Consider the following 27,361-nt stretch of genomic DNA (forward strand, 5'->3'; position numbering starts at 1 on the left):
GGGTTTCCCTCTTGTTACGGCCCGAGAAACAAAGCCGTCCCCTCAAAAACAGTCTCTCACGAGGGTCCTTGGTGTGCTGGGCCACGGGGAAGGGTGGGGATAGGGACATGGTGACAGCCGTGTGGGCAGCTGTGCCACACCACCTCACAGCACCACAGCAGTCCCCACCACCCTGCCCTGCACCCTGGGGCATGAGGTGGCTGGGGAAGCCAAGCAGAGTACAGCTGCTTTATAGAGTCATCCTGTTAACTTTGGATAGAGCAGAGAACTGGTTTAAAAGCTCCAGTCTGGTTTCAAAGGAGCTCCTGGACCTATCCTCCTGTGTCTTTCACATGGCTGCACGCCTCAGAAAGCTGACTGCAGGAAAACCAGGAAATATCCCAAATTCTGTAAACTTGAATGTTTTACTATCGCTTGAGAATTTAACTCCCAGTCCTCAAAGTTTGTGTTTCATGCAACAGAGGAGATGAAACCAGTTAAAAAGATGAAGAGATAATTAATGCTGTCAAGATAATAAAGAAAACGGGCCTTGCAGCAGCAGGCTGAACGGGTATTGATTGTGCAAGACTCTGGGAGCTTGAACCTGTGTTTCAGCCATGAAAATGGATAGGAAAGCATGTAATAGGAAGTTTCTGGACTAGTCAGGACATGTTTCAAATAATGATACCTAAATCAGGTACCTGAGTGATATGCAGGATTACAGAAGGTAAATTTTGAAGAGCATAAATGGGTTTAAGAGACTGCAAGCTCTGTTACGGCTGCAACAAATTTGAGCCAGGGACAGCCTTAAGAAGGTATCAGAAAGATGACGGTTTTCGTTTGGAAAAGAGGTGAGTCTGGAGCAGAGATCAATTTCAGTTGCCTGTATGGAGATGGCTGTTTGGAGATACTATATCGAAGAGAGATTGCTGAAATATTCTGTAAAGTCTGTAACAGTATTCTGCAGATTATGCAAATTCAAAATTCAGTATTTGATTTTTCCTGCATGCCTAATGCTAATGTTTAATCCCACTTTTCACACTGGGTTATTTATTAACAATTGGTAAACAAAGCATTACATATCTACACATATCATTCAGATTGGAACCTTACTTTTTTCCAAAATGGAAAACCATCTATTGCTTTGTATTTTAGTATTGATTCCTGCCTTTGCATCATCAGACTTTTTGGTAACACATGTCAGAAACGTCAAGGTAAGTAATCAACCATGTATGGGGGTCTCATTCTTCATAGATAAACTTCTTGCCTTTTATCAACATTTGTCAGAGAGTTCATACAGTGCTGTAACCAGGAGCTTTGTGTTCTCTCTTACCAGTGAACACCAGATCAGACTTGGGACTCAGACTAGTTTACCTCTAATCAGCGTCATTTTTTAATCAGCTTTGAGGAAGCTCTCCTATCTCTTTTTAAAAGCATCACTGTCTTCTATTTTCCCTGTCATCAGCACACAATGGTAAAATGTTTTGGTGGTCTTATATTTAAATGGGTGAAACAATCGGTCCTGCCAGGGAACTGACTTTAGCACCTGTAAAACAGTGCAAAATATCAATGAAAAAATGCCTCCAAGAAGTTGAAAACAGAGACGTAACATGGCATTCAGATAAATGCGTTCACTATCCAAGTGACATGGTAGAATATTTCTCAAAAGATTTGCATGCTAGCATAACATGGAATATATCTCTGTCCCTCAAAGGGGCCATTCTGGTTTTGACTGGATCTCTGAGTAAGACAGTGCTTCCTGATGTTCTGCCTAATTTTCTTCAATTAAGTTGCCAGCCACTACTAGTTACCTCAATAAATTATTTTCCTCTTTCTCCGTAGTTACATACTATGAAAAGTTACAGAGGTCAAATCTCTTCAGGGAGCATTGTAGGTTAGTGGGTAGAACAGGACAAAATAATTTACAGTCCGTTTCTGTTGATTAGGTTATGGTCTTTGCCAAGACTTTTTCTTTGAAAATCAGGATAATAACATATCTAACTTTTAAAAATTAGCTTGAGATGTATTGCTGCAAATTGGAGATGCCATGGATTCTTATTATTTAACCATTATATCGTCCAGATACAATACAGCTTTGTCCTCCTGATTACCATACTACCTGTTGTTCTCTGTATGTCTTGCAATGCTAAAGCCTTTCTAAATGGAAAATGGCTAAAGTTCTGTGCAATGCTCCATCCGTACTTGCAGAATGCTACAGGAAAGTCAGTTGGTTCTCCCAGTTTTGTTATATACTTTATGGAAATGTAATTTGATTGAAATGGAGAAGATTTCTATGTAGCATGAAGGTTTCAGTCCCCATCCCCATCATAGCTCCTTTCAGCAAGTAGTACGCCAGTGAGCATGGCTGGCAGTTGGTCTGGCTGATGACCTTCAAGCTGTCAAAGCTGCTTTTAAAGCCACAGTTAGGTAAACCCAATTGGAAGACACAATTCTGGTGAAAATTGAACAAAAATCCCAATTCAAAGATCCCTAAGTACACTTGTACACCTTGTTCCTATGCGTGCAGCTACTAAGGCTGCGAAAGTTTTTTCTAGATTAAGAACTACCCCTAGAGCTACAGATTCAAAGCGTTCAAAGCACAGGTAGCGATGATGCAGCCTTCATTGTACAGCCTTCTCGTTGTGGCAGCAGCGAGACTCCTACGTAGCTCACAAGGCATAGCTTAGCTGCATTATGGTCTTTCCTTTGTGATTTCCTATTAGCATCACTTGGGATGATGAAATCTTTAATGCTGCTGTAGATTTGGAAATAATTTTCATGCCTTATTTTTGCTATGTGGTACTTAGGGATACACGCAAATACCTCGTTCAGTGTTGTGAATTCCTGGAGGTCACTTCAAGTTAACTGTATAGTCTTTGCTGAATCTTTTAGTCACGCTGTTTTTTAGTTTCTCAAGCTGTAAAACCTTCTTTCAGCAAGTACTGTAATGGGAGCTCTCTTTTCCCTCCCTATTTTCTTAGGACTTCAAATTTCTTTTTTCCTCTGCTCTTCCTCTCCAATTTCTGTGGATTTTTTGCACCTCTATTCTTTGCTGTTGCCACAGCAAAACAGTATTAAATAAAAGCACAATTTGTTACTGTTACACAACTGAAAAAAATTCATAATAATTGGTGCAACTGACAAATATGTGGAAATACTATAGAAAGATTTTATCAAGAAACTGTAATTATACAGGTTAGAGGATATTAAAATCTCCGTTTGGTCTAGAATTGCATAACATATTTTTTAATGGGACACTATCACTTTCTGCCCACATAGCTTAAAATGACCTTGGTGTTAGTGAGGTCTCTAGCTACATCCCAGTGAATCATTAAGAATGGGAAAAAACAAAAAACCACCACGGAATCACAGTCACCTAATCCACTCCCCTGTGCAAATCAGGGTCAGCTAGAGCAGGTAGCCCAGGACAATGTCCAGCTGGGTTTGAGTATCTCCATTGAAGATCAGCCCAAGTACAAAGCAACTAATACCTTTCACTGAGAGATTTTTTCTGTATTTTGTTTTTCAGCAAGAATGGCAGAGTACGCCCCAAAATATTTACAGAATCAGAACAAAACTCTTTCAAAACTACTATGTAGAACCCGTAATTCTGATAAAGAATGTGTACAACAGCAATTCTTTAAAAATTAAATGCAGGTAAAGTATCTTTTAATTTAGGAGGTAGTAGTCAGGATTGCAGAATTTGTAACCAAAGAACATTTTTGTATTTTTTTGTATTCTTAAACCGCTTGGTAATTCCACTTCAAAGAAAAGTTTGTACCAAACAAACTGACATTTCAGTGACTTCCAGCTTTTATTTTCCCAGGGTCCATACCTCAGTTTGTGGTTTACAAGGGGAAATGATTAGCCATAATGACAGTATAGCTATAAAAAAGATAATTTCAGTTTTGGAAAGGAAGGATTTGAATTGGTGTGTACTCTTATCTTCACAGGCATTAAAAAAGCCCATATAGGTTTGTGAAACAGGAAAGACACACACAGAAATCACCTGTATGGCAATAACAGTTTGAAAGATGAACCTAGAGAAACGTACACAGACTTTTTGGCCAGACTCTTGCAGAAGTTGAGGAGCCTCCCCCCCCTGCCCAGACCTTGCATTACCATAGATTTAATATAATGTCTTAGAAAAAACTCCCAAATAAATAAAAAATAACCCTCTGTGTCTCAGTTTCCAACCTGTAAAACTCCTACCAGTGAAAGGTAACAAAAGCCTTAAATGTACCTGAGATCTATATCTGCCTTGATACTTTATTGTGTCTTTACCCCTCTATTTTGTGAAGCAGGTAAACATGCTTGCACAAAACGTGATCCACGAGGCTCTTTGAGCCAAAAGAGATAAGGTATTTGCAGCTGAGCTTATGGGAACTGAGTTACACAAGCTGTTATTTTAACATGATTCAGTAAGTATATCTGAAGCCTGTGCAAACTCGTTTTTTATGCTTTGATACAAACCCCTTTTTTCTTTCAAAGGAGAATTAGTTTGAAAAGACAAAATATATACCAGAGGACTCCAAACCGTGAATTCCCAAGAAAAAGATGTAACCCTCAGGACAAGATACTCTGTGTTTAATTTGATGGCAACACATAGACAGACTATACCCAAGGAAGGTGTATTAAGCAGATTTCAGTGTGTTCTTTAGTCTCAATGACTTTTAAATATAAATGGCACTGAGCATTCAAGCATCTTTTCCTCTCACTCTCTGCTTATCTCTCAGGCAGTACGTGATTGTTTTTCAGCTGAAAGAAGATAACTTCTTGTGTCACTTGAGGAAAGTACAAAATCCACAACATTCAAAGTTTAACTTATCTTTCAAACCCACAGTAATTAAGGTGCACGAACATCAGATGAAAACCAAAAGATTCACCAAAACTGGGAATGCCATAAGCAAACTAATTGTACCTGCCTCAGTTGCCTGACTTGCTATTCCCTCAAATTTACTTCAGTTTACTACGGAGGACCTTTCTCAAGCCTTCTTTCTCCTGGACAACTTCTTTTGACTTGGGGAAGCAGAAGACAACTACATATGTGCTAAGCGATTTATTTCTAAATGCAGCTTTCCTACCTTAGTTACGATTTTTTCCATTTTTCTCTTTACAGAAGCGAAATGCTGATAATGACTTGGTGAGTAAGGCTTGATTTTGTTCAGGCTACTGAGAGAGATTTATAGTGACAAGAATATTCCTGCTGTGTTCACAACATATTTCTGTGAGTTCAGTCTGAGCAGATGGATATTTCTGAGTGTGTGTGACAAGGGCAGTAGTCCAGAGTTGCTTGTTTTAGGCAGTAGGACTAACTAGACAGTTCCTTTCCAAGCTCTGATGGAAACTGCTGGGCAAGGAAGGAGAACGAACAAATGATTTGCAACCTCATTGTATTTGAATAAATAGCAAAGTTGTTTGAAGTCACCTCTGTATCTCTAGCAGACATCCATTCTATGTTGGTTTTATTTTTATTTTATGTTGTAGTTATTTCTAAGGAAGGCAAGAGACCTCATCTTTGAGGCCGATTCCACTTGGCACCTGGACTCCAATACAGCAATGCTTAAATGCTTTGATTGTTTGGGGACCTTCTTGATCAACCAGCCAGAGATCAAGCCCATCATAAAAACCCCAAGGTTCTTTCCAGTGCTGCTTTTGCTGCAGGAAGCAGACCTTGTTGTTGTGGAGCTGCCTAAGGAGTAATATCTGTCGTTACCTATGCTTTTATATAGTCTCCAGCAACCTTATACCTGAGCATTCGAAGAAAATAACTATTGCCCTACCCATTTCCTTGTTTAAAGAAGAATGAGCTCCAGTTGTGAGGAAATTGAGAATAACATACAGTGGAATTTGGAGCCATCTGGAATTGTTTAGGTCTATTTTTAAACAAGATGACTACTTATATCCCTGCTTTAGGAGTCATCCACTCCACTGATAATTACAGTCACTAACACAGTGAGGCAGCAGCAAGTTGTTATGCTCTTTGGCTAACCATAAACAAAAGCCACAAAACAAAAAAGCAATTCCTACAATGGCAGTATCTTTGCTGTGGTGTAGTATTTTGTTAAAGAGGCTATAGTTGTAACTTGTGGAATAGCACCACAATGGCAGTGTGATAGATATCCAAGGAAACACATCTGTGCTCCAGTTCTTATTGTTTGGTCTTTTCCAAGTGATAGAATGTGCTCCCATGATTTCTTTTTAAAAATATGATTATGGATGATTAACAGAGATATCAGTGTAACAGCTAGCTCTTTTTTAATTTTTTTTTTCATTTTTCAATCTATAGGTTGTCAATGGGATAGAAATCTATAGCATGAAAATTGATAGTCAAGTAACTTCCCGATTTGCCCACAATGTCATCACCAGTCAAGCTGTCAATCGTGGAAATGTGCACAAAGAAGTCATCTTTGATGTTGAACTCCCTAAGACAGCCTTCATTACCAACTTCAGCATGTGTGTAATCTTTACAATATTGTTAGACAAGACTAAAAATCTGTGCAAATGCAGCTGGGAGAAACTGAACCCAAATGTTCATTTTTACTTTGCCATTTGATAGATTTCTAAATGCCTCCCAAGTAATTTTCTGGTACTATTAACTTAACATGCAAGATACTTCAAGAAAGGCAAACATTGGTACATCGATAGAAAAGATGACTAATTTTCAGTTATTTCTATTCATCATCATGGACCTTAGGGAATGAGGGATCTTCTCTGGAGATCCATTCACCTTTTCAGAAACACCACTTACTTACTCTGGTGTTATCAACCCAGAAAAGTTCCATTATTTAATTACCCTGATGGCATTATAGCTTAATTTAGCTCTTCATTTAAAAATCATGTTTGAATAAAAGACAGAAAATAGAGAGAATTAATCCTTTACATTTGTACCTTTAGTTGCAATAATACGCAATTTTCACACCGTTATGAGGTTTAATTCAGTTTAAACACATCCATGTCTGCTAATCACACTATGCGTGTTTTATTTTTAGTGAAAAGAAACAGCAGCTTTTAGGGCACAATTACTCTTAATGGGTGCTAGGACTTTTATTGTAGAATGAGATGAATCCCCTGTGAGAAATGCCTGTTTAATAGTGTAAGGTGTCTAAGGATGAAATGTTCAGCTGTTGACAGCTACATTTGGACAGATGAGTCTCATCCAGAGAGTCGTCTTGCCGTTAGATGAGATGAGATTGTCAGGCTGCTGAAGTGTAGGAGTATGGCAGATGTAAGTAGTGTCGCTATCAATCAGCCCAGTTTTAATCTAATTAATTTTCAAAGTAAAATTTGGTTTAGATTCTCTTAAGATACTGAGCACAGAGCTCTTCCTTCCATCTAAATTCACTGAGAAGACTAACTTCAGTGAAAGTGCTCAAATCTTGGCAATATCAGATTCCCGAATGTGCTGTTTAGCAAACCAATCAATAAACAGAGAATTGTCTATAGTGACTTTTCATGTATCAGTGCAAACCATTCAGCTAAATGAAGACTTTTTCATCTGCAGGACAATTGATGGTGTCACTTATCCTGGAATTATAAAGGAAAAAGAAGTTGCAAAAAAGCAATATGAGAAGGCTGTTTCGAAGGGACAGACTGCTGGTCTTGTCAAGTAAGAATGATGTCTTGTGTGGCTATCATCACATAGCGAATTGTGAGATCGGAAATACTTTGTTCTGGCATATTTCTGAAGTTTGTTTTTTACAGGACCAAAGAACAATCACTGAGTTATAGAGTTATTGTAGTGTAAATTGTAAAAAGGAAATAAAACTTCTGACTATGCAGGTAGTATCTGCAATTATGGAAAGACCGTTTCTGCAGCTTTCACTGACTATATGACGTGTTGCTGGGATTAAGCTCACTGGGAAACCTGAATAAATTCTACAGTTTGAGTATTATTCTAGCAGTAGATCAAAATTCACACGTCTTTTTACTCCTTTTTGAAAATCATACTCCACCAACCCAAACAATAAATATTGTGAAAGAGGATAAAGATACTCTTTTTCTTACCCACTTAAACACAGAGCTTCAGGAAGAAAAACAGAAAAATTCACTGTCTCAGTCAATGTTGAAGCAGCCAGTAAAGTCACTTTTGAACTCACATACGAGGAGTTGTTGAAGCGACAGTTTGGAAGATATGAGATGTTCATCAAAGTAAAACCAAAGCAGCTTGTCAAAGAATTTGAGGTAAATGGCAAACTGTATCAAATTGGACTGTAACTTAAGAGATGATAAAATTCTGTATATATGTTGAAAGTGGAGTACCATGGTCATTCCTGTTGGTTCACAGATGAGCTAAAGGCCTATTATAGTATTTCTAATATATCACATGGGAGTCCACGCCAGTATGCTTTAGTGAAGGTTTTTATTTGTAAGCCTGACAAATTGGCTTAGCTACTAAGTCTCGAAAAGAAATGATGTATGGAAACCTGAAAAAGCTACTGTGATGCCTTGAGGTAAAATAGAAGACTAATGGCTTTTATAAATGCCTTTATAACATAAACTACACCTTTCTCACACCACCATGAAGCTACATCATCTTAAATTACAGTGATACATATATTGCATTCTAGAATACTGTGGTTTTTGTGTGCCAAATCTCATCTTTGATTACTCCTCTCTCCCTTGCTAAAACCCAGCTCTAAGGCAAAATTTTTCTCCTTTGTATGCCCAGAAAATGCTGTGTAAAAATCATTACAAAACTCAGCATCTGTAAGAGTTTATGCAGCATTATTTTAAACACACTATGATAGAAGGCATGCTGAAATATAGGTGGAAGTTGGGCACAACTCACAGCTAATGGCTGGGGTATGTTTTTGAAGGACTTGAGTATTTATTGACATTTTACAAAATTCCAGTATCTAGCTTTCTAATAGGTTATATTTCTGTTAAGGTTTATTTGCTTCTAGCTTTGTTTTTAACTTCTGTGTATAAAAAGGCCTATTTGGCTGATGGTGTGTCCACATAAGTGTGGATTTGGACTGCCTTATGAATTACAACAGTAACTTTCGTCTGCTTTTACAAAAATCACTCTTTCACATTTGTAGTTGCCTGCTGATTCTCCTGTAAATGCCTAAGTTGATATATTGTAGGGCGATCAATGATAATGAATTTTCAATTAATATTTCAGATTGAAGTAAATATCTTTGAGCCCCAGGGTATCACTGAGCTGGAAGCGGAAGGAACATTCATCACCAATGATCTACAAAATATCATTAAAAAAACTTTTACAGAGAAAAAGGTACAATGACTACTGCATTCCATAATTGATTTTTTACAGTTATAATTCTGAAATAAGAATGTCAGTGCTAGCAATGGAAGTGAGAGGAAAATAAATAGAGATAATGCAGTAAAGGCTTGTCTGCAAATGAGGTCTGAATTCCAAGCTAGCAAGTTGAAGGCCATCTCCATGCAGTTCAGAAGCCACATGGCTGTTAGCATGGTACTGTACCCAAACTAGTATGTCTTGTCCCACAGCAGCGGTTGGAAACCTGGCTACTGGTAAGACTATTTCTTACAGAAGATCTGAGAGTCAGTAACAAGTAGTTTTCTCATGCGTGGAGGTGGTAAAATTCCTAAGACATCGACTGCCCAAAATCCTTATCAAAGGTGTCATTCAGAGTGGAGGGCTGAACCAAGGAAGAAGGGGAAAGAAACATACAAAGAAAGCTCGAGATAGCAGCCTTCACATACCAGTTACTCATCAATAAATATATAAATATGTATGGATACAAACTAATACCTAACCTGATAAAACAGGTTATTCTCATGCCTGTGAATATAAATATACTAGTTTTACAAAAATGCAAACTTCTTTGTGTTCTGTAGAAAATTTTCAGCTATTAAGGTCCAGATCTAATGAAGGCTTTTCTTTTCAGGGACATGTATCTTTCAAGCCAACTCTTGATCAACAGCGAACCTGTGCAAATTGCTCACAGTCTGTCTTGGATGGAGATTTTACTGTAAGATATGATGTGAAGAGAACAACTCCAGATAATTTGCAGGTAAATCTGACAGCTGGAAATTTTGAACTGTTAGAACAGCTTAGCTTGCATAGTAAAGGTCACGGAGCAGCGAGGACCAGCTCTTGCCTAGGAAAGGAGCTGAGGGTGACAGCATAGCTTCGCCAGCCAAGAGCTCACTCCCCCCAGTACCTGAGCAAGGCAGACCCAGAGATGGTAGTCAAATTCAACTGAGAGTCCAGGTTATTGGGCAAGTTTGTGGTGATGAGGCAGCCCGAGGTCAAGGTGGGAAGTCAGCCTGCAGAGTGGGATCCTGATCAGTGGAGTCCATGGGCAGTAACGGCTGTGACACAGCTGGAGACAGGTATTCTTACAGTGTAGCTCAGGCACAGACGAAAGGCCCAGGCTTGTGCTTAAATGAAGCTCCTGGGCCCATGGATAGAGGTGAGACTAGTCAGGGCCATAAAAATCTAGTAGTCCATTCAGGGGCTAGACACTAAATGAAAGTAATTTCTTCTTTATCCATTTTATCTTTATAATATACAAAAATCTTCTTTTTTTTACATTTTATTTTTCAGATTGTCAATGGCTACTTTGTACACTTCTTTGCACCAACAAATCTTCCAAAGTTGCCTAAAAATGTTATTTTTGTGATAGATATTAGTGGCTCCATGTCTGGAAGAGAAATAGAACAGGTAAGTTATTACATTAGTGTAAAGTCCCAATGGAAGAGCCTTGTTGTGATGGAAGGGACATGGTGGCTGATAGTGCATATGCGCTGCTTAAGCTATACCAAGTGGTTTTATGCTGCGACCTCTTTAATGCTCAGTACTGTAAGTACTAGTTTGAAGCGTTACTGTAGAACGAAATTCTATAAATTTAGGCTATATTTACTTATAAATGTTATTAGCTCAAATAATTAGCTCTCAATATCAGCGTTTCCAGAGAGCTCTGTCACATGTACAGTTCCAAAATTAAAATGTGCAGACAATATTATCTGTGTGGTCCATTCTCATTCCTCTTGGAAGCGGCAGCTCTTTTCATAGGTAGGACTCCTAATTTTAAATTAATGCTCAAAATTTTCAGGTTTTGGTGCTCCATCAAACTATCCACACTTGGTTGCGTATGAGCTTCTCCACCAACCTGTAGCTTTTTCCCATTACTTTCAATTTGCCATGTCAGCTTACCTCGGTGCAAGCAACAATCCATGACGTAAGACCTGATTTTCCTCTCAGCTACAAAGATTTACCAGATGTAATTGCAACTGGCTGACTTCACTAGAGTTACTCTGAAGTAGACAGAGGGACTGGCAAGGTCAAAACAAGCTCAGAATTTTTGCATGACATACTGTGTAAAAGTTAAAAATACCCAAATGCTGAGAGATTAATCATGTAAAATCTGTAAGCACCTATTTTGTTAAATGTTGAACCATACATTTAAACCTCTTTGTCTTATAGACAAGAGAAGCACTTCTAAAAATCTTAGATGACATTAAAGAAGATGACTTCTTCAATTTCATACTGTTTGGTAGTGAAGTACACACATGGAAAGAAGCATTAATCAAGGCCACTCCTGAGAATTTGGATGAAGCAAGGAAGTTTGTTCGGGGCATTGACACTAAAGACTGTAAGTGCTTTACTGGACTTGCCAGTAGGTCATTGTGTACATTAATTTATCAATTCAGTCTATGAACACAATGCTACAGTTTTTTTGTTGTTTTTTTTTTAATTACTAATAAGACACTCCTAAAGTTGAAATTTACTCAGAACATGACATCTATTTTTCCTTACGTTTTCAAAGTCCGGGTACTTTTCTATCTAAACATCCCCCTGCTTGCAAACCCAGATCTTTGATTTTCACACTGTAGCAAGATCTTGTAAGATTCTAGTGAAAAATAGGCCTTTATTTTGACTGTCTGTGCTGAAACCAAATTTCTATGTCTGCCTTGCAGTGACAAATTTACATGGTGGTATAATGAGGGGAATCGATATGCTGAATGCTGCTCATGAAGGAAACCTTGTGCCCAAGAGAAGCGCTTCTATAATTATCATGTTAACAGATGGCCAACCAAACGTAGGTAAGTTTGTGTTGGATGAAACAACAGAGTAAATTAACTAACAAAAAAATCCTCAGTTAAAATTGGCCTCCATATTTGACTTCTGGATGTTTTCATGATTTAAATGCTACTATATCAGCATCATACTACTAAAACAAGTTTTTGATAATGCCTCCTAAGAAATCTGAACACAACTAGCCACATTTCATTTTGTGATAATTTTATCTATTTATGAAAGAAAACTCAAACTTTTTCTGGTTTGATGCAGGCATATCAAATACTCAGGAAATTCAGGCGCATGTAAAAAAAGCCATTGAAGGAAAATATGCCTTATACAATCTTGGTTTTGGCTACGGTGTCGACTACAGCTTCTTGGAGAAGATGGCACTGGAGAATAAAGGATTGGCCCGTCGGATTTATCCCGACTCTGATGCAGCTTTACAGCTTCAGGTACAGTAATCATCACTTAAATTAGATGAGAGATACATTAATTCAGATAACTATACAGATGTTCTTATTTAGAAGTAATCAGAATCCCAATGTGTAATCTGGTACTGAGATACTCAAGAGTCTGCTGTAATCAGAATATTAGTTGCATTTAATTTTCCCCTTCCCTTATATAAGCAGAAAGTGGAAGGACAGTAAAAGGGAGATACTGTGGGCTGTGGAATAGGGTTCAAAACTTGGCAGAGGGTGACACAAGTCATGGTTCTGAAGGACACTTTGGTGTGCAGCAAAATTGCTGCAGTCTTTATTTGCTCATTGCAGGGGCGTTGGACTAGATGACCTTTAAAGGTCCGTTCCAACCCATATGATTAGATCTCCCACACCTCACAGATCATGTAGTTAATGTCATGTCAAGAGAAAAGAAGGATGACAGAGCATAAAGGCTCTAGGTATTCTGTCTTTATAAACTTACTGCAAGCAGGTGTATCTTACCACACTTTTGAAGCATTCCATAGTAATGTAAGGCATGAGAACAGGTGTAGGTAGTACAGAGTTTACCTTTTTCCATTTCTCACATTCCCATAGCAGCCATTCAAAAAAACCAGCAAAGAATGTAGATACTGGATTTCATTGCAAGCTCTGCCAAAATCAAATACCTAGTCTCCTTTGGCTTATGTTGTCATTTCAGTCTCTGCAGGGAATAGATCTAGAAACTTATTTTATCTAACGGTGGGAAGCTTGGGATCCCTCTTGATTAACATTGATGGAACTCATCATACACAGCACGTTGTTCTCAGATATTTTTTCTCTCTCTTAGTGAGACTGAAGAATCCGTATGCCCTTTCTCATTTCCATTATTTGTAGATTTTTAGGCCTTGTACTCTGATATTTAATTGAATAGTTAAATATTTCTTCTAAAATATACTTTTAGTTTTCATTGCTGAGATAGCAGGATGTTTCTGGGTACAGATCTACCTATGAATTAAAGAAACAATGGCAGTTACATGTTCTTTTTTTTTTAATCTCATAGGGGTTTTATGATGAGGTGTCGAATCCCATGCTTATGGATGTGGAGTTAAACTATCCAGAAAATGAAATAGCAGACCTAACTAAAAACAGTTTTAAGCATTTCTATGATGGGTCTGAGATTGTGGTGGCTGGGCGCTTCATAGACAACAACCAAAACAGTTTGACTGTAGATGTGAGAGGTGAAGGCGTAAGTATGGATTTCTTTGACTTAAGTAAGGTATTTCCTTGCTACGCAAAATGTCTGAATGTTCAAAGCTGGCAATACTTAAATATTTACGGGTATTTCTTTGCCTCCGTGACAGGATGTGTCACTGCATATGTGAGAAACTGAATGCACCAAAATAATTGCTTTTAAAACTGCAAGTTACTTGCCTAACTCAGTCAAATATACTAGGGTCAGTCTGGAACAACTTTGTGCAGTGTGACTGCATTAGCTTTACTAACAGATTTTTTTTTAGTTTAGTCTCTAAATACCCTACCTGGTTCTTTCAGGAGCCAAATGATCAGTGTTGACAGACACTAGTCTTCATTGGGTAAAGAAAACTGATGGATAAGCCAGCTGAATATTTGAAATGCCTTCCTCTCAAAATAGAAGCTGACTTCTAACACGAACCAAGTGATTTAAATACCTCACCAGATCTGGATTCCATAAAAATATTTGCCCCTGATATTCAAGAAACACAACACAAACATATTATGTATCATGTTATCATAAATGCTGTGAACTGAACATATATGTGAACTGCATATATGCTCCATGCACTGTGGCGTATTAAATGTACTATGTGAAATTAGGTATATTTCAAATACAAATAATGTATAATTAGTAAGTTAGCCAGCATATCTGCTTGAACATGTTCATGTATGAAATCAGCACCATAATCGAAGTTCTTTAAATGCTGAGTAGCCAAGTTGTAGTGAACAAAAATGCCATGTGAATTTGGAAACTGCATTATGTCCTAGCGCGTACACTACTAACCTTCACAGAAGCAATGGAACAAAGATCCTGATACAACACTGACAATTTCCTGGGAAAGCGCTGTGTAGGACCAGACTGTTTTTTCAATTTATAAGATTTTCAAATGTGAAGGTCTTGACTTTGGGAGATTCTGGAAGTTCCTGGCTACTTATGATACAGAGACATTTCCCTATTCCTAACAGGCTAATGATGTCCTGTCATATACTACACAAGAAGATGCTGAGCAAACAGCTAAAGCTTTCCAAGAACAAGAATACATATTTGGAGAGTACATTGAAAGGCTCTGGGCTTATCTCACCATTGAACAACTCCTGGACAAACGGTAATTATGTCTAGAATAACATCTGTGAACCCGTTAAGCCATCTGACCGGTGCAACTTCTAGGATGTGAAGCTGAAATTCGCATCATACTGAGGTGCCAATGGGAAATCCTAAAAAACAGTAAGGAAAATCCCCCAACCTGTTCTCCTCCCCAACCTCAGTATTCCTGTTTCAGGCTGCAAATGAAACAATCTTAAATTATTGCAAATATAAAGCACAGGTTTGGCTTTTTCTTGGATAGCCTGTGGAATCAGAAGTGCTCTTAGACTGTAATAAATATTCCTTATTGATAAGTTAGCTGCAGAGAAATGACTTAACTTTAAAGAAAAATATTTACTCCAGAGTTCAGTAAGTAATTTAGCAATCATTGATGCTAGGAGTCTCTACCTGTATTCAGTATTGCAGCTACAGGAGAAGAAAAGGAGAATCTTACAGCCGAAGCCCTGGATCTCTCACTAAAATACAAGTTTGTAACACCATTGACATCTATGGTGGTAACAAAGCCAGAAGACTATGGCAATCAGGATGGGATTGCCAATAAACCCATTGAAGGTATAGACATTTTCACAATTTTACTTTATTTGAGAAGCCAAGTGTTCCTTTGATGTTCCCCTAAAGAAGGGCTTTCGTGTGGGCACAGCTTTAAACATGTATCTGAAAAATCTACTTTCCAAGCCTTGCATGTGTACGCTGTATGCAAAATTGCTTTTCTCTGTAAAGCTCATTTCAGTCAAACCATCTTTCATTACTAAATCACACAAGCAAAATACTATAAACTCAAAATAAGTGTATTTTAAGCTAAATATGTATATGTAAAATATTACATAAAAACCACCAGAAACCCAAAAAGCATTTCTAATCTAATAATCCAGCTATATTCAGTTTAGTTCACTTGACTTTCTCCTTTATTTTTCTACATATTTCTGCTTAGGAGTAGATGTAGTAACATCCTCTACATGAAAGGGGAAAATTTGCATGAGCTCTTCCTCATGCAGGATATATCAGGTTGTAAAAAGATGGAGATCGTATCTGTAAAACACAGTATTCATCTGTATTGCTTAAAGAGAAGCAATTCTATTGAAAGCGCACAATTTATTCTCAACTCCTCTGATACTTTGGCTAATTAGTAACTGCGTGCTCAGTAAAACACTGGACTTCTGTACGGTTCAGCCTCTTTAACCTGTGTGAAACAAAATGATTTTGTTCCTCTTTAGCAAAGTAAGGCAAATGCTAGCCACTCAGTGCACCCCAAAGCCACCCTACCCCCGTCGACACGTGATGTTTGGGCCATCCTCATCAATCCCTCATGCAACAGGTCTGACAAACCTCTTGTGAGGCTTTTCAATCTCTTCTATTACCATCCATTATTTTTTCCCCAAACCTAGTTAGTGCCCCTAAAAGCTCCTCCCAGGCTCTGTGTGGGCTGTCTGCTCTCTTCTTCAGGCATTCTGCTGACACAATTTTTGCATTATTTAATAAGTATCAGAATGGGATGCTGACATAAAAACATGTTTAATTCAAGTCGCTATACAGCATGACGAGTTTAAAGTTTAAAGCTGGACTTCCATAACATGGAAGTAATTACCCAAACATCTGACGGAAGTGGCATCCACTCAGAGTGATCTTCAGCTCTTTGCTTTCCCTTTCCAGGTACTTGTAGTACAAAGTCCTTTTCTGAACCTCTTTCCCAGTAAATCCTCTTTGTATATAGAAAGAATAGAGCAGTAATAGGAGAAAATACTCAAAAAGCTGCTGCTGTGTAAGAAAATAATTTTTACACACCCTAGAGTCTAGATTCACAAATAGGGTTACTGAGTCATCCAGTCAGTGTTAACAGAATGATGCAAATGCCTTGAAAACCACAAAAGAGTAAAACCAATAAGGAACATTTTGCAATGTGGAAATAGCATAACAGTAGAACAATTACTAATAGCGCTCTTGTCATATGCATAATTAATTGCAGTTTTGCTGTGTAAAACTGTTATGTAAAACATAACAGCTTTTTACTTTCAGTGTGTTTCTGTTTGATCTCCAAATATTGAGTTGTATCATTGGGAAGAAACGGAATTGTGAAACACTGAAGATACCTGGTTGAATTGTTGAACAGTTTTAATTTTTTTTTCTCAGAATATGTTTTAACAGGGTCAGAATCCTTCCTGTTTAATTATACAACTAAAACTGTAAATTTCTCTTTTTCTTCCTTCTTACCTGCCCATGGTAACAGCTGAAGGTACGTACGTTTCTTATTAAATTTACTTAATATTTTTAACTGCTAGAGATGGATTTCCTGCATCACTTGGTTGATCTAGGATGCAATATTTTCATAAAATTCTAGGTGAATAAATGAAGACTGTGTTATAAATAGATTAAAAACTTTTCAGCTGGGAAAGTTTGTACATACCATTTTCCGTGTGGTTCCTCCTATCTCTGATAATTGCTGCATCCCACCATCACAAAAGTTAGGCCCTGTACAAATAATCACTTTCCAGGGAGTCCGAGATACCTGTGTTTGGCAGTCATACAGACTTGTCTTCATTGATGCTGTGGTTGCTTCTTCAGCACAAAGCCCTGTCTTCAGCCATCCCTCCATAGCTTCAGATGCAAAAAGAGTAGAAGGCTAGAAAAATGTGGAGGCAGGTGGGTAAATCTTACTGACTTCCCAGTAGTACAGTTTAGAACAAGATGGCACAGCAGAATCTGAGAGGAGCAGGTTGTCCCAGCACCCTCTAGAGCAAACCCCGGGCCTTTGGAGAAGGAACGTTTTTGCTGAAAAGTAGGGTGTGCTTTCTGCCTGTTCATGATATTTGCTTTGTTGCAGTACTAAATAAACTGTTTTATTTTTTAAATGTTTAGACATTTATACATAATTACAAGATTTTGGATTTGGTTTTGGTGGAAGGAAGGACGTGGGAGAGAGAGATTGTTTTTTATTCTTTCTAGCCTCTAAAATAACATTTTGTTTCATTCACAGCACAGGCTGTCACAACTGCTATGCTTGGTGAGTCATTAGTTTAAGTTTCTGAATGAAGCAGCATCTGTCAAAGGAAATTGATTCAGACAACTGAAATTACTGGAGAGATAAAAACTGCTTTTTCGAGGATTACAACTGTATTTTAACAAATAGTATCAAATTCTCCTTACTGCTAAAATGTTGCTTACTACTAAAAAGCTTTTAAGGAGTAAATGCCAGTTCATCGAACCACCATTTTTTCCTGAAAACTGTTTCCCAAGAACAGAGGATGGACTTGAATTTGCATCTCCTTTGGAATTATATAAAGCAAGGGACCATGATGTCAGCACCCGTCACTAAGTTAATATGTTCAGTTACTTACACAAAAAGAAACTTTTATTCAAGAGAGGGAGACGACAACGGACCCTTGAGATTGCTGGTTGGGCAATCCTGAAACTGGGAGAGTTAGATTTAAGTTCTTGCTCTGGAGATTAGCCTCAGTCTCTCTCTCTCTCTCAGTGTCTGTCTAGTTTTCTCAAGCCTTCATTGAAAAGACTTAAATTCACTCTGGGAAAAAAGTTTTCAAGATGTTGCATTTCCTTGCTGATAGACAGCTTAATCCTTAAGTCCAAGACATTTGTGTCCTACATATACGTTACTTGGGCCTTGTGGAAACCCTCAAAGCAATTTAGACTACAAGTGAAATCTGTCTCTATCCTGAAGCTTTGCTTGATTCAAAAGGGGCACAAACTGTCATTCCACAGACTATATGCTTTAAAAACTAGGATGGCATTAGCAATTTACCTAGCATATTAACTTCCTGACATCTTACATGTACTGTGCAGATAGTGTGTAAATACTCCATTTTGATGTGAGTTTCTGTCACATTTTGTTTTCTTTACCCTCTGCAGCTCCACAATTATCTTACGTACATGCGGTACACCCCACATGGTATACTAGTGGTGAGTAGTTTAAGTATTGTCTGCTTAGGAGAACAGAAGAGGGCATGCAAGACTAAAGCACACAATTCTTATGAGTCTCTTAGATAATTCCCTTCCACAAAAGCAGCCATTTTTTATTTCCAAGGGGCTAATATTTTAACTTACTTTAAACATCTCTAAATGTTTTTTAAAGATCAAGCCACTGAGGTTATATATGGTCATTTTCTTAGTCCTCCTTCCCATTGCTTGGCTTTGTGTAGGTAACTGCCTCTTCTCTATTCAGATGAACTTCCGGCCCTCAGTAATACTTTCACGGCCCTCAGAAACAAGCACTTAGCGGTGGCCATCCTGAACCTACAATCCATATGCCAAATTTTGCAGTGGTCGAGAGACACAGGATATAATGTCATGTACGTGGGAAAGATGAGGGGAAAAAGGACATAGTTCACTTTGGGGAGATGGTAGCTGCTTCCTTGGGACCCTGCCGCTCCTTTGCAGGGTGGGCTAGACTAAGCTGCGCACACAGCTTGTGCAGGGACCACTTCCTGCTGGTCCCCAGCATCAGCAGTTCCGTTTCCACAACGTTAATTGTTCATGCAGAACTTTGAACCTGTGTATCACTAAACAAATACCAGTGATTTGCCTTTACAGTTGATGGAGATCCACACTTCATTATATCGGTGCCACAGAAAGACGACGCCATTTGTTTTAATATCAATGAAAACCCAGGTGCTGTGTTAAATTTAATAAATGACCCAGTTACAGGTGAGTTTGAAATTTGTTTAAATACAGTAAATCAGAATACTTATAACAAAATGTCTTATTTTTAAAGGCTATTTCTCTCTTTTATAATGCACAAGCTTTTTTCCCAGCAAAGTTAATAGGAGTTCCTGTAGCTGCGATGCGGTCCCATTACCATGACTGCGTTTTCCCTTCTTGGAGCAAAACGAACTTTTAAACTTTGTTTGAAAACCACTGTGAGACTTGAGAGACATAAATTGTCTCAGTGAGTAGTAGTACAAGCAATAAAATAATCGTTAGGTTGCCATTTCATGGAATACCTGGTAAAGAGAGACTGATGCCACACAGGCTATTTGTGCCCATCGCAGACTCCTTGTGCTCTAGGAAATACTAAACTTTTCACAATGAAGTGATTGTTGTCTTTGTGGAAATCCACAGAACAGCCCCCTGGGCTTTTTTCTACTTTGGCATAAACATGCACGAGAAATTCTTATCTATTTTTCAACTCGTATTTATTTCCTTGAGTTGTTAAATTTCCATGACACTCCTGGACATCAGTTGATCAGGTCCTATCTATAAAACAATACTTGATGTTTCCTTTTTATATTAGGCATCACAGTCAATGGAGAACTCATTGGTGATAAGGGAGCAAATAGTGATGCAAAGATCCAAAACACCTATTTTGGAAAACTTGGCATTGCAAATAAGCACCTGGATTTAAAACTGATAGTAACTCCTGAAAAGATCACAATTCAGAATGGCAATGAAAAAACAGGTTTCACCTGGCTTGACTCAGTCACCTTGCAACAAGAAGGGTAAGGCTTACAGAAAGAATACCAGGCTCCTGTATTACTTTCTACACTTTTTAGTGTTGATCAGTAATAGACTTTTAAGATTTGTTGTCTGAATGTACAAAAGAAACGGAGTCAAGTCCTGCTGGATTCTGCTCTCTATTTTGTTGTGTAACTGCTGAATGATTATTCATAAATTCCTCTGCTTGGAATAAGTAAGTGAAGAACTTTCCCTGATTTTCTATTACTATGACTAAGGTAAAACTAGGTTTGGTATTGCGCCTAATGCAAGGGGGTCTTGCAAATACTTAAAGAATAACTTCAGACATAGTGTTTAAAGACATAATCATGTGCTGTAGACAATCTCCATTTTAAGAAATGGAAATTGTGATAATTATAGAACAGGTACATTTTGCCCTGTCAGCAGGTGTATTTTTCATGAGATTTATCTATTACAGAATCATGTATACCTGCGCAAAAGGAAGTTTAGAAAAGGAATGGGCAGTGTCTCCTCCTCATTTACATTTTCATTGTGTACCTGGAACAAAATGACTACCTTCTCAAAGCATGGCACTGCAACAGAAGGAGCACCAGAGCAAAACGGTTATTCATACAGCATGCTTTTTTATTATGATAGCCACATTGATGATATCACTAACACAATCAGAAGCAGATCTTCTTTATCCTAGCACTAACCTAAACACGTCAGGAGTTGTCTTTTCTGAAAAACAAAAGGAAAAGTTGCCAGGTAGGATCCAGGCAAGGAAGTGATGGTTTTATCAATAACATTTTTATTATTGAGCGTGAGGTGCTGTATCTACATATCGCTAACCTATCTGTGATTAATTGTGCTGTTATAGGATGAGTTTTGGTAGAAACATGTTGCTGAAAAGCTTAAAGGCTAGGTAGGCTTTTACAGTGTAATTTAGTATGAGTCTTGGACTGTCTGTGAACACACACAGATTCACATGGACCAAACTAAGCAGAGAAACCTCTGTTTTAAAAAACACTGAGCAAGTTATAAAGCCATGTTTGTTTGTTGGACATGTTTATTCTTCTCAAGTTTCTTCTCATGGCTGTTAACTCTGGGAAGCACAATGTCCTAAGTCAAGTTTTTCTTTTTTTCTCAGTTTAACTTTGATAATTAACAGAAAAAAAAATCTGGTGCTCTCAATGGGCAGTGGTGCCTCGTTTGTTATTGCTTTGCACCAAGTATGGAAGAAACATCCTCTCCACCAAGATTTCCTAGGACTGTATACATTGGAAAGTGATAAACTCTCTGAACAGACCCATGGATTATTAGGTATGACTTAATTTAGTGTTTTCATGCTTGTCTTTCCTTATGAGGCTACATAATTTGTAGACACAATCTCATATTTAGCCTTTCTGAACTGAGATAGCGGGGGAAACTGAGATGACATTGATTGGCCGTATTAAGATTTCTGGGCTCAGATTTTATGCATTATCTTTTTATAAATTCCTCTGCTGCTGCTGAAATCATTAGCATCCATTGTCCTCACTGGTGTCTTTAAAGCTCTTTATCCTGCCAAATCCCACCTACAGATTTTTTTTTTCTTACTACACTATTCCTCCAGTCTCTTGGATGGTTTGACCTCTCCTTTCGTCTTACCACCTAAAGTACAAGCACTCTGAGGAAATATATGTGATTAGTCAATCAAAATTTGCCAAACCTCAGTTAGTGCATCCTTGTAAGAAAAGTTGTTAAGGTATATCTTGATTTACCAGCATATATTAAAATCACAGAATGCTTTGTATCAGCTAAGATTTTCCTCATGTTAGCTAACATTCTTTAGTCTAGTAGCAGGCAAAGTTGGTAATTCAGGGATGAAAATTTTGACCCCGTTGAATCCTGGTTTTTGCCAGTGTAGTGGGTTTGGTGGTGTGCATTCTCTGTTGGAACATATACAAGGTAGCAGCCATTTTCCCTTGCCTTCCAATTTTCACTTACCAAATCAGGGAAGAGCAGCAAACATTCATTTTGGGTCAGTAAGTTTATTCATTGTGGAAAATAATGAACTGCTGTGAACTTACTCTTCTCAGTCTTGGTGTGCACTTTGAGACCCAAGGAGAGTGAGCCAAGGTATCAGTGGTAGCACATGTTAGGTCCATGTGTCGTGGGAAATGCTGTAACAAAACAGAAAAAGAGCAGAATAAGGATGGAATGTTATTTGTGCTCTCCTGCTCCAGTCTCCTCAGGCTACAGTTACTCTGCTATGGTCTGAATTTCAAGTAGCAGGAAAATTGCAAAAGCCCACATGACGTGTGTACACCATGGTACAGTTCACCGACTTACACATCTCATCGCTGTTTTCATCATCTTTGACTTTGCCTCTGTACTTTGCTGAGTAATCTAAAAATCTGTGTTCATTATAGCACTCAAAGCACCAGCAGCATCCTGCACCAGCCCAGACAGGGCAGAAGTGTACGAAAGCTAATCCTAGCAGGAGTGTGAAAATTCCGTAGACGTCAGCCTTGCTCTGAGCGTAATCACATGCAAAAATTGCAGAGATCAACACATTTGTTATTTGATCAAAAAAAGCTGAAGACTTGGAGAGTATGTAATAAATACAACTGAATTGATAAGACACAAAGTGAGGATATCTTGAAGAATATCTAGAAAAGACTGATTTTACTGTGCAGTCAGAAGTTGGAACTTACATCTAGATGATATGCATAGAATTCTTGTTTATGAAAAGAAAATAATACCATTGGCATATGTTCAGCCTTACACGAAACTTGGTGTTTGCTTGTCCATTCAAAACTCTGAGGGGACATGGAAAAAGCATGGGAATGTAGAAATTCTGTTTGGTTTGTTTCTATTACAATGTGTGTAGCAGGCCTGAAATGGTAATTTTGGCTTCTATTTTTAGGACAGTTTTTCCACCCTGTTGACTTCACCATACTTGAAATTCATCCTGGGTCTGATCCCAAGAAACCAGATGCCACAATGATTGTTAAAAACAATGAACTGACAGTAACAAGGTAAAAAACAATTAAGTCCTTAGCAAAGACTTAGGAAAGATTACCTCATCAAAGTGCAGTTTCTGCTTCGATACTCCCGTGACTGTATTTTCCCTTTCAGGGGCTGGCAGAAGGATTACAGAAGAGATCCTAAGCACGGTGTTGATATTCCTTGCTGGTTTGTTCATAACAATGGAGCTGGGCTGATAGATGGTGTTCATACGGATTATATTGTTTCCAGTCTGTTTTAAACAACTACACCTTCCTCCAAATTCATGGGTATACACAGTATTTGTCTGAAAGAATTATATTTTTCAGTGTTTAAGAACTATTAAAAATACATAAGTTTACCATGTTTGGCAATGCCAAGATACAACATATTCTCACAGAGAGTTTTTACTGCATATTTGATCAAATTTAAGTGCTAAACAGCTGTTCTGCTTGTGTACACAGATGTCACTCATCCCCGGAAACATCCTCATTTTACTGAATTAATTTACTAGTTTTAAAATTCTGACTTAAAATTTTATTTTGTAAAACATAACAGAAACATTCTAATCCAATTTTAAATCAATAACTGAGTGTCAGGAGTGATTTAAATAAAAGCATCAGTACTTAATGCCTTGTTCTGTTATTCCAACAGCTATCAATGTTTTAATTCTGGTTTCACAAAGCCAGATGCATTTTGAAATTCCACACAAGAGGACAGAGGACAGAGCAGTGCGTATTTTGGTATAATTCAGTAGTATTTAAAACCACCTGACCCTTGGACTGCAGCGTGCTGTGGGATGGTGCAGCGCCATCATTCAAAATCCATCCAGGACTTCCGTATTTTAGCATTTTAATTTGAACCTAACTTTTGAATGCCCAAATCTTTATAAATTAATTAAATACCACAGTTCAACACAGCACTCAGATTTAAGTAATAATAGCTGTCCAAAAGGGCAGTATCTTTTTCTGTGTAGGACCCTTTGCTGAAATGCCATTACCGTCTTCCAGTAAAATTCCTCCCTCTGTTCCCATAACAGAATTTATGTCTGTAGTTCAGGGCGAGAAGCGTCCCATTTATTTATATATTCATTTTGTACTGGAAGAAATTGTAAGCTATTTGTTCTAAAGCAAAAAATTAGCAGATTTCTTTCTTACTTCACGTTTTCTTTTAATCAAATCAGCCATAGCAAGGCAACTGTGGTCTCACATGGCAAAGTAGAAAATTTCCCTACTGCTGCACGACAAGGAGAGAAAGTCAGTGTGGGGAAACTGGAATGCACACACACATGAGGAAAGGGGAGTGCAGTGGGAAAAAGAGAGATGACCGAAGATATGAGGGGTTAAATTGAAAGAACAAAGGCAGAGGTGAACAAAAACGCAACAGAGAAATAAAGAGCTAAAAAATAGAGAAAAAATTCACTTACTGTTAAATTTATGAGAGAGATGGGCCTTTTCAAGGAACAAAACCCTTTACTGAAAGCAGAAGTTTTGTAGAAGAAAAAAGATCAGTATTTGCAGGGAGAGGGAGTGTCACCGTGGCTCTGCCTGCTAAATTCAGACAGAAATTATGAAAGAAAACAGTGGTTTCTACAGAAGGTAGTAAGTTATTGAAAAATGAGGAAGGCAGGGAGAGAAATAGGAAGGAGTGAGAGAAGACCAGAAAACTGAAACTAGTAAGGTTAAGTTTACATGGTTCTGAATTTTTATTCTAAGAGAATAAACTAGATGGAATGGAATGGAATTAAAATAAAATAAAATAAAATGCCATGATCCATTTTGGATCCTGAGATAGAGGCTGTGGGACTGCCCGTCAGGGCTGGTCCTGTACTCACTTGCTCCATTAAAACCAAAAAGCATAGCAGTGGACAGCAGATCTTGACCTACCTGGCTGGCAAAGTTTAGGCGCAAGGCAATACAGGGCACAGCCTGAGCCAGAGCTTTCCTCTTTCATTTATGGGGATGAGGCAAATCTCCAACGGTGGCAAGAGTCTTGTCAGTTGTGACAACTGTCGGCCGAAGCTGACCTCAGAGGCTGTACTCGCTTTTGCATGGCTCCTGTGGCAGCCTGGGAAATTCCCACCTACACCGATGGAGACAGAAAAATCCCCTTTTAATATGCAGTTCTTCCAAGAGTTCTTGTGTAGGAGATAACTGCAAACGTAGCTAAAGGTAACAATAAGGGGAGAGAGAAGTAGCAGAGGCTTACAGCTAGAGAAAAATTTTAGTCCTACCGTCGACTGGTACAATGCTGGTTAAAAGAGAAGAGTGTGAGGTGAGATAATACTGTGTATTCTGCATCGGAATTAGAAATGATAGAATGCAAAATATTCACTACTGTGTCTGCCTTCAGCTTCTTGAGCAAGGGAAGGGAGCGTAGGAAATCGGAACCTCAACACAGCGTAGACAAATTGGATGCAGCCCAGAGGACAGGAACAGCTTTGCAGACAAGTTGTAGGAAGCAGGGGAAAAACCCCAGCTACATAAGAGGTGGCTGCGAAGAAGCTGACGTCTGGGCTCTTCCCAACTATCAAGGTGAGCAGGACCTGAGGAAGGGTGAGTTGCATCAACAGGGCAGCAGGCTGCCTGGGCCGTCTGGGGAACCTTGGGCATCGCAGGTTCCAGGGGACGGGTTAGGAGAGCGGCTCTCGAGCACGGTTTGCGCACATTTTGAGGGGACCGGCTGAGGGATGCCCTCCAGCCGTGCCTCGCTGCTCCCCATTTCAGTGCTATTTGCTATCCCTGCGGTTGGCAGGCGGGTGGAGGAGGCAACACGCAGACACCCTGCAACAGAAAGCAGGGAAGTTTTAGTTTGCAGTAAGTCCACTGATAACGCCCAGCGTCCACAGCATGTAATTCAAATACCAAGTTCATTTATAATGGAAATAATCTCCTGCTTTTCACATTGGTAACCTGTTAATGAGGTGGCAAAGCAAGAAATCTGGTGTTTCCAGTTTCCAAATTCCACATTGTCTGTCGGGTAATTTGTCCAGCCAACTCTGCATCCCCAAATCTGCATCTCGAAAGCACAAGCAATTTACGCAAGCGTATCTTGGCATCATGTCTACACAATTTTTTTAAAAAAACAGGCTTCTAATTACATAGTTTGCTTTATCTTACTGACTTTGGCAAGAAATTGCTTCTCTTTTAGTACACTGCTTTAAAATAACATGGTTTTTCCAGTTACTTATTATTGACAGGATAGAAAGCAACTTTTGTTAAACCTTCTACAACGCTGGCATATTTATGGGTTCAAAGATACACAGGAACTGAAATTCTACAACACAAAATAATTTTGAAATTAAGAGTTATGAAAAAATCCTGAAGACTAAAACTGCAAGTCTCATTCCGCAGGCAAGGCAAGGGCTTCTGTGTGTACGATTCCTCTGAAATGTTACCTCTGTGCACCACGTGTTGTTTTGAGTTCATTATTTGTAAAATGTCTTCCAATGTTTGCAAAATGTTGTATGAAACAGTGCCAGAAAAAAGCTGCTAGATTTCAGGGTTGAAATGCTGTCTTTTGCAACAAGTCAAGAGGTCTGTTTCGCAACAAGGCAATGTCTGTTTTGCAGGCTTTTTTAAACAGGAGCCTCCGAAACTTTGCAGCCCCGTGCCGGGCTGGGTCGCCATTCCCACTCATGGCCCCATGGCTAATTTCATCAGCTTTGAACCCTGTTACAGAACGATTGCCAAAGAACCCCAATGCAGCGAGGCTCCTTGCTTTCGATAAAATAAAAAAATGAGAGCAATGGTGAACTAACTTCATACTCTTTTTACAAAACACCTAGTTCAAGAACACCGCCATTTGTAACGGGATAGAGGGAATACATTTTAGAAATCTATTCCTGTTTGCATGACACATTTGTTGGATTGGGTGATGCCACTACTTACTTTTATTCAGAGACCGAAGTCTGTGTGTCCATATCAAACTGTGAGCTGGTAATGTCAATTTTATTTAGTTCATTCACATAAATCTTCAACAACATAACCACAGCAAGTATTAGAAACCATTTCAAAATAGCAACAAGCAGGCACATTCTCATCTCAAAAGTATAATTATTCTGAGTTAAAAGATTTGTGACATTTATATAGAGTAACAGGTAAGGCTTTAACTGTGGGATTTTCTTCATGAGAGAAAGTATCAAAAATATTTGGAAGAGCATCATTTGCATAGTTTTCTTTCCCAGAATACTTTTTT

The 27,361-nt window shown here is 38.5% G+C and overlaps 1 protein-coding gene across 1 annotated transcript; it reads left to right on the forward strand.

Moving 5' to 3' along the window:
* Positions 1-1,103: 1,103 nt before the first annotated feature.
* Positions 1,104-23,493, forward strand: LOC309408578 (inter-alpha-trypsin inhibitor heavy chain H3-like; the record flags this gene model as incomplete). Its single annotated transcript, XM_082004452.1, has 20 exons — positions 1,104-1,193; positions 5,099-5,122; positions 6,269-6,435; positions 7,484-7,588; positions 8,001-8,163; positions 9,107-9,217; positions 9,855-9,980; positions 10,517-10,633; positions 11,396-11,564; positions 11,890-12,015; positions 12,263-12,444; positions 13,472-13,657; positions 14,632-14,771; positions 15,168-15,322; positions 18,632-18,682; positions 19,313-19,426; positions 20,013-20,217; positions 21,324-21,496; positions 23,085-23,196; positions 23,297-23,493. 20 exons carry the CDS (start codon positions 1,104-1,106, stop codon positions 23,424-23,426), a joined length of 2,646 nt encoding a protein of 881 aa, XP_081860578.1. The 3' UTR covers positions 23,427-23,493.
* Between the last annotated feature and the right edge of the window lie 3,868 nt (positions 23,494-27,361).

This window comes from Phaethon aethereus, assembly GCF_964289735.1.
Source record: "Phaethon aethereus genome assembly, chromosome: 11".
NCBI lineage: Eukaryota > Metazoa > Chordata > Aves > Phaethontiformes > Phaethontidae > Phaethon > Phaethon aethereus.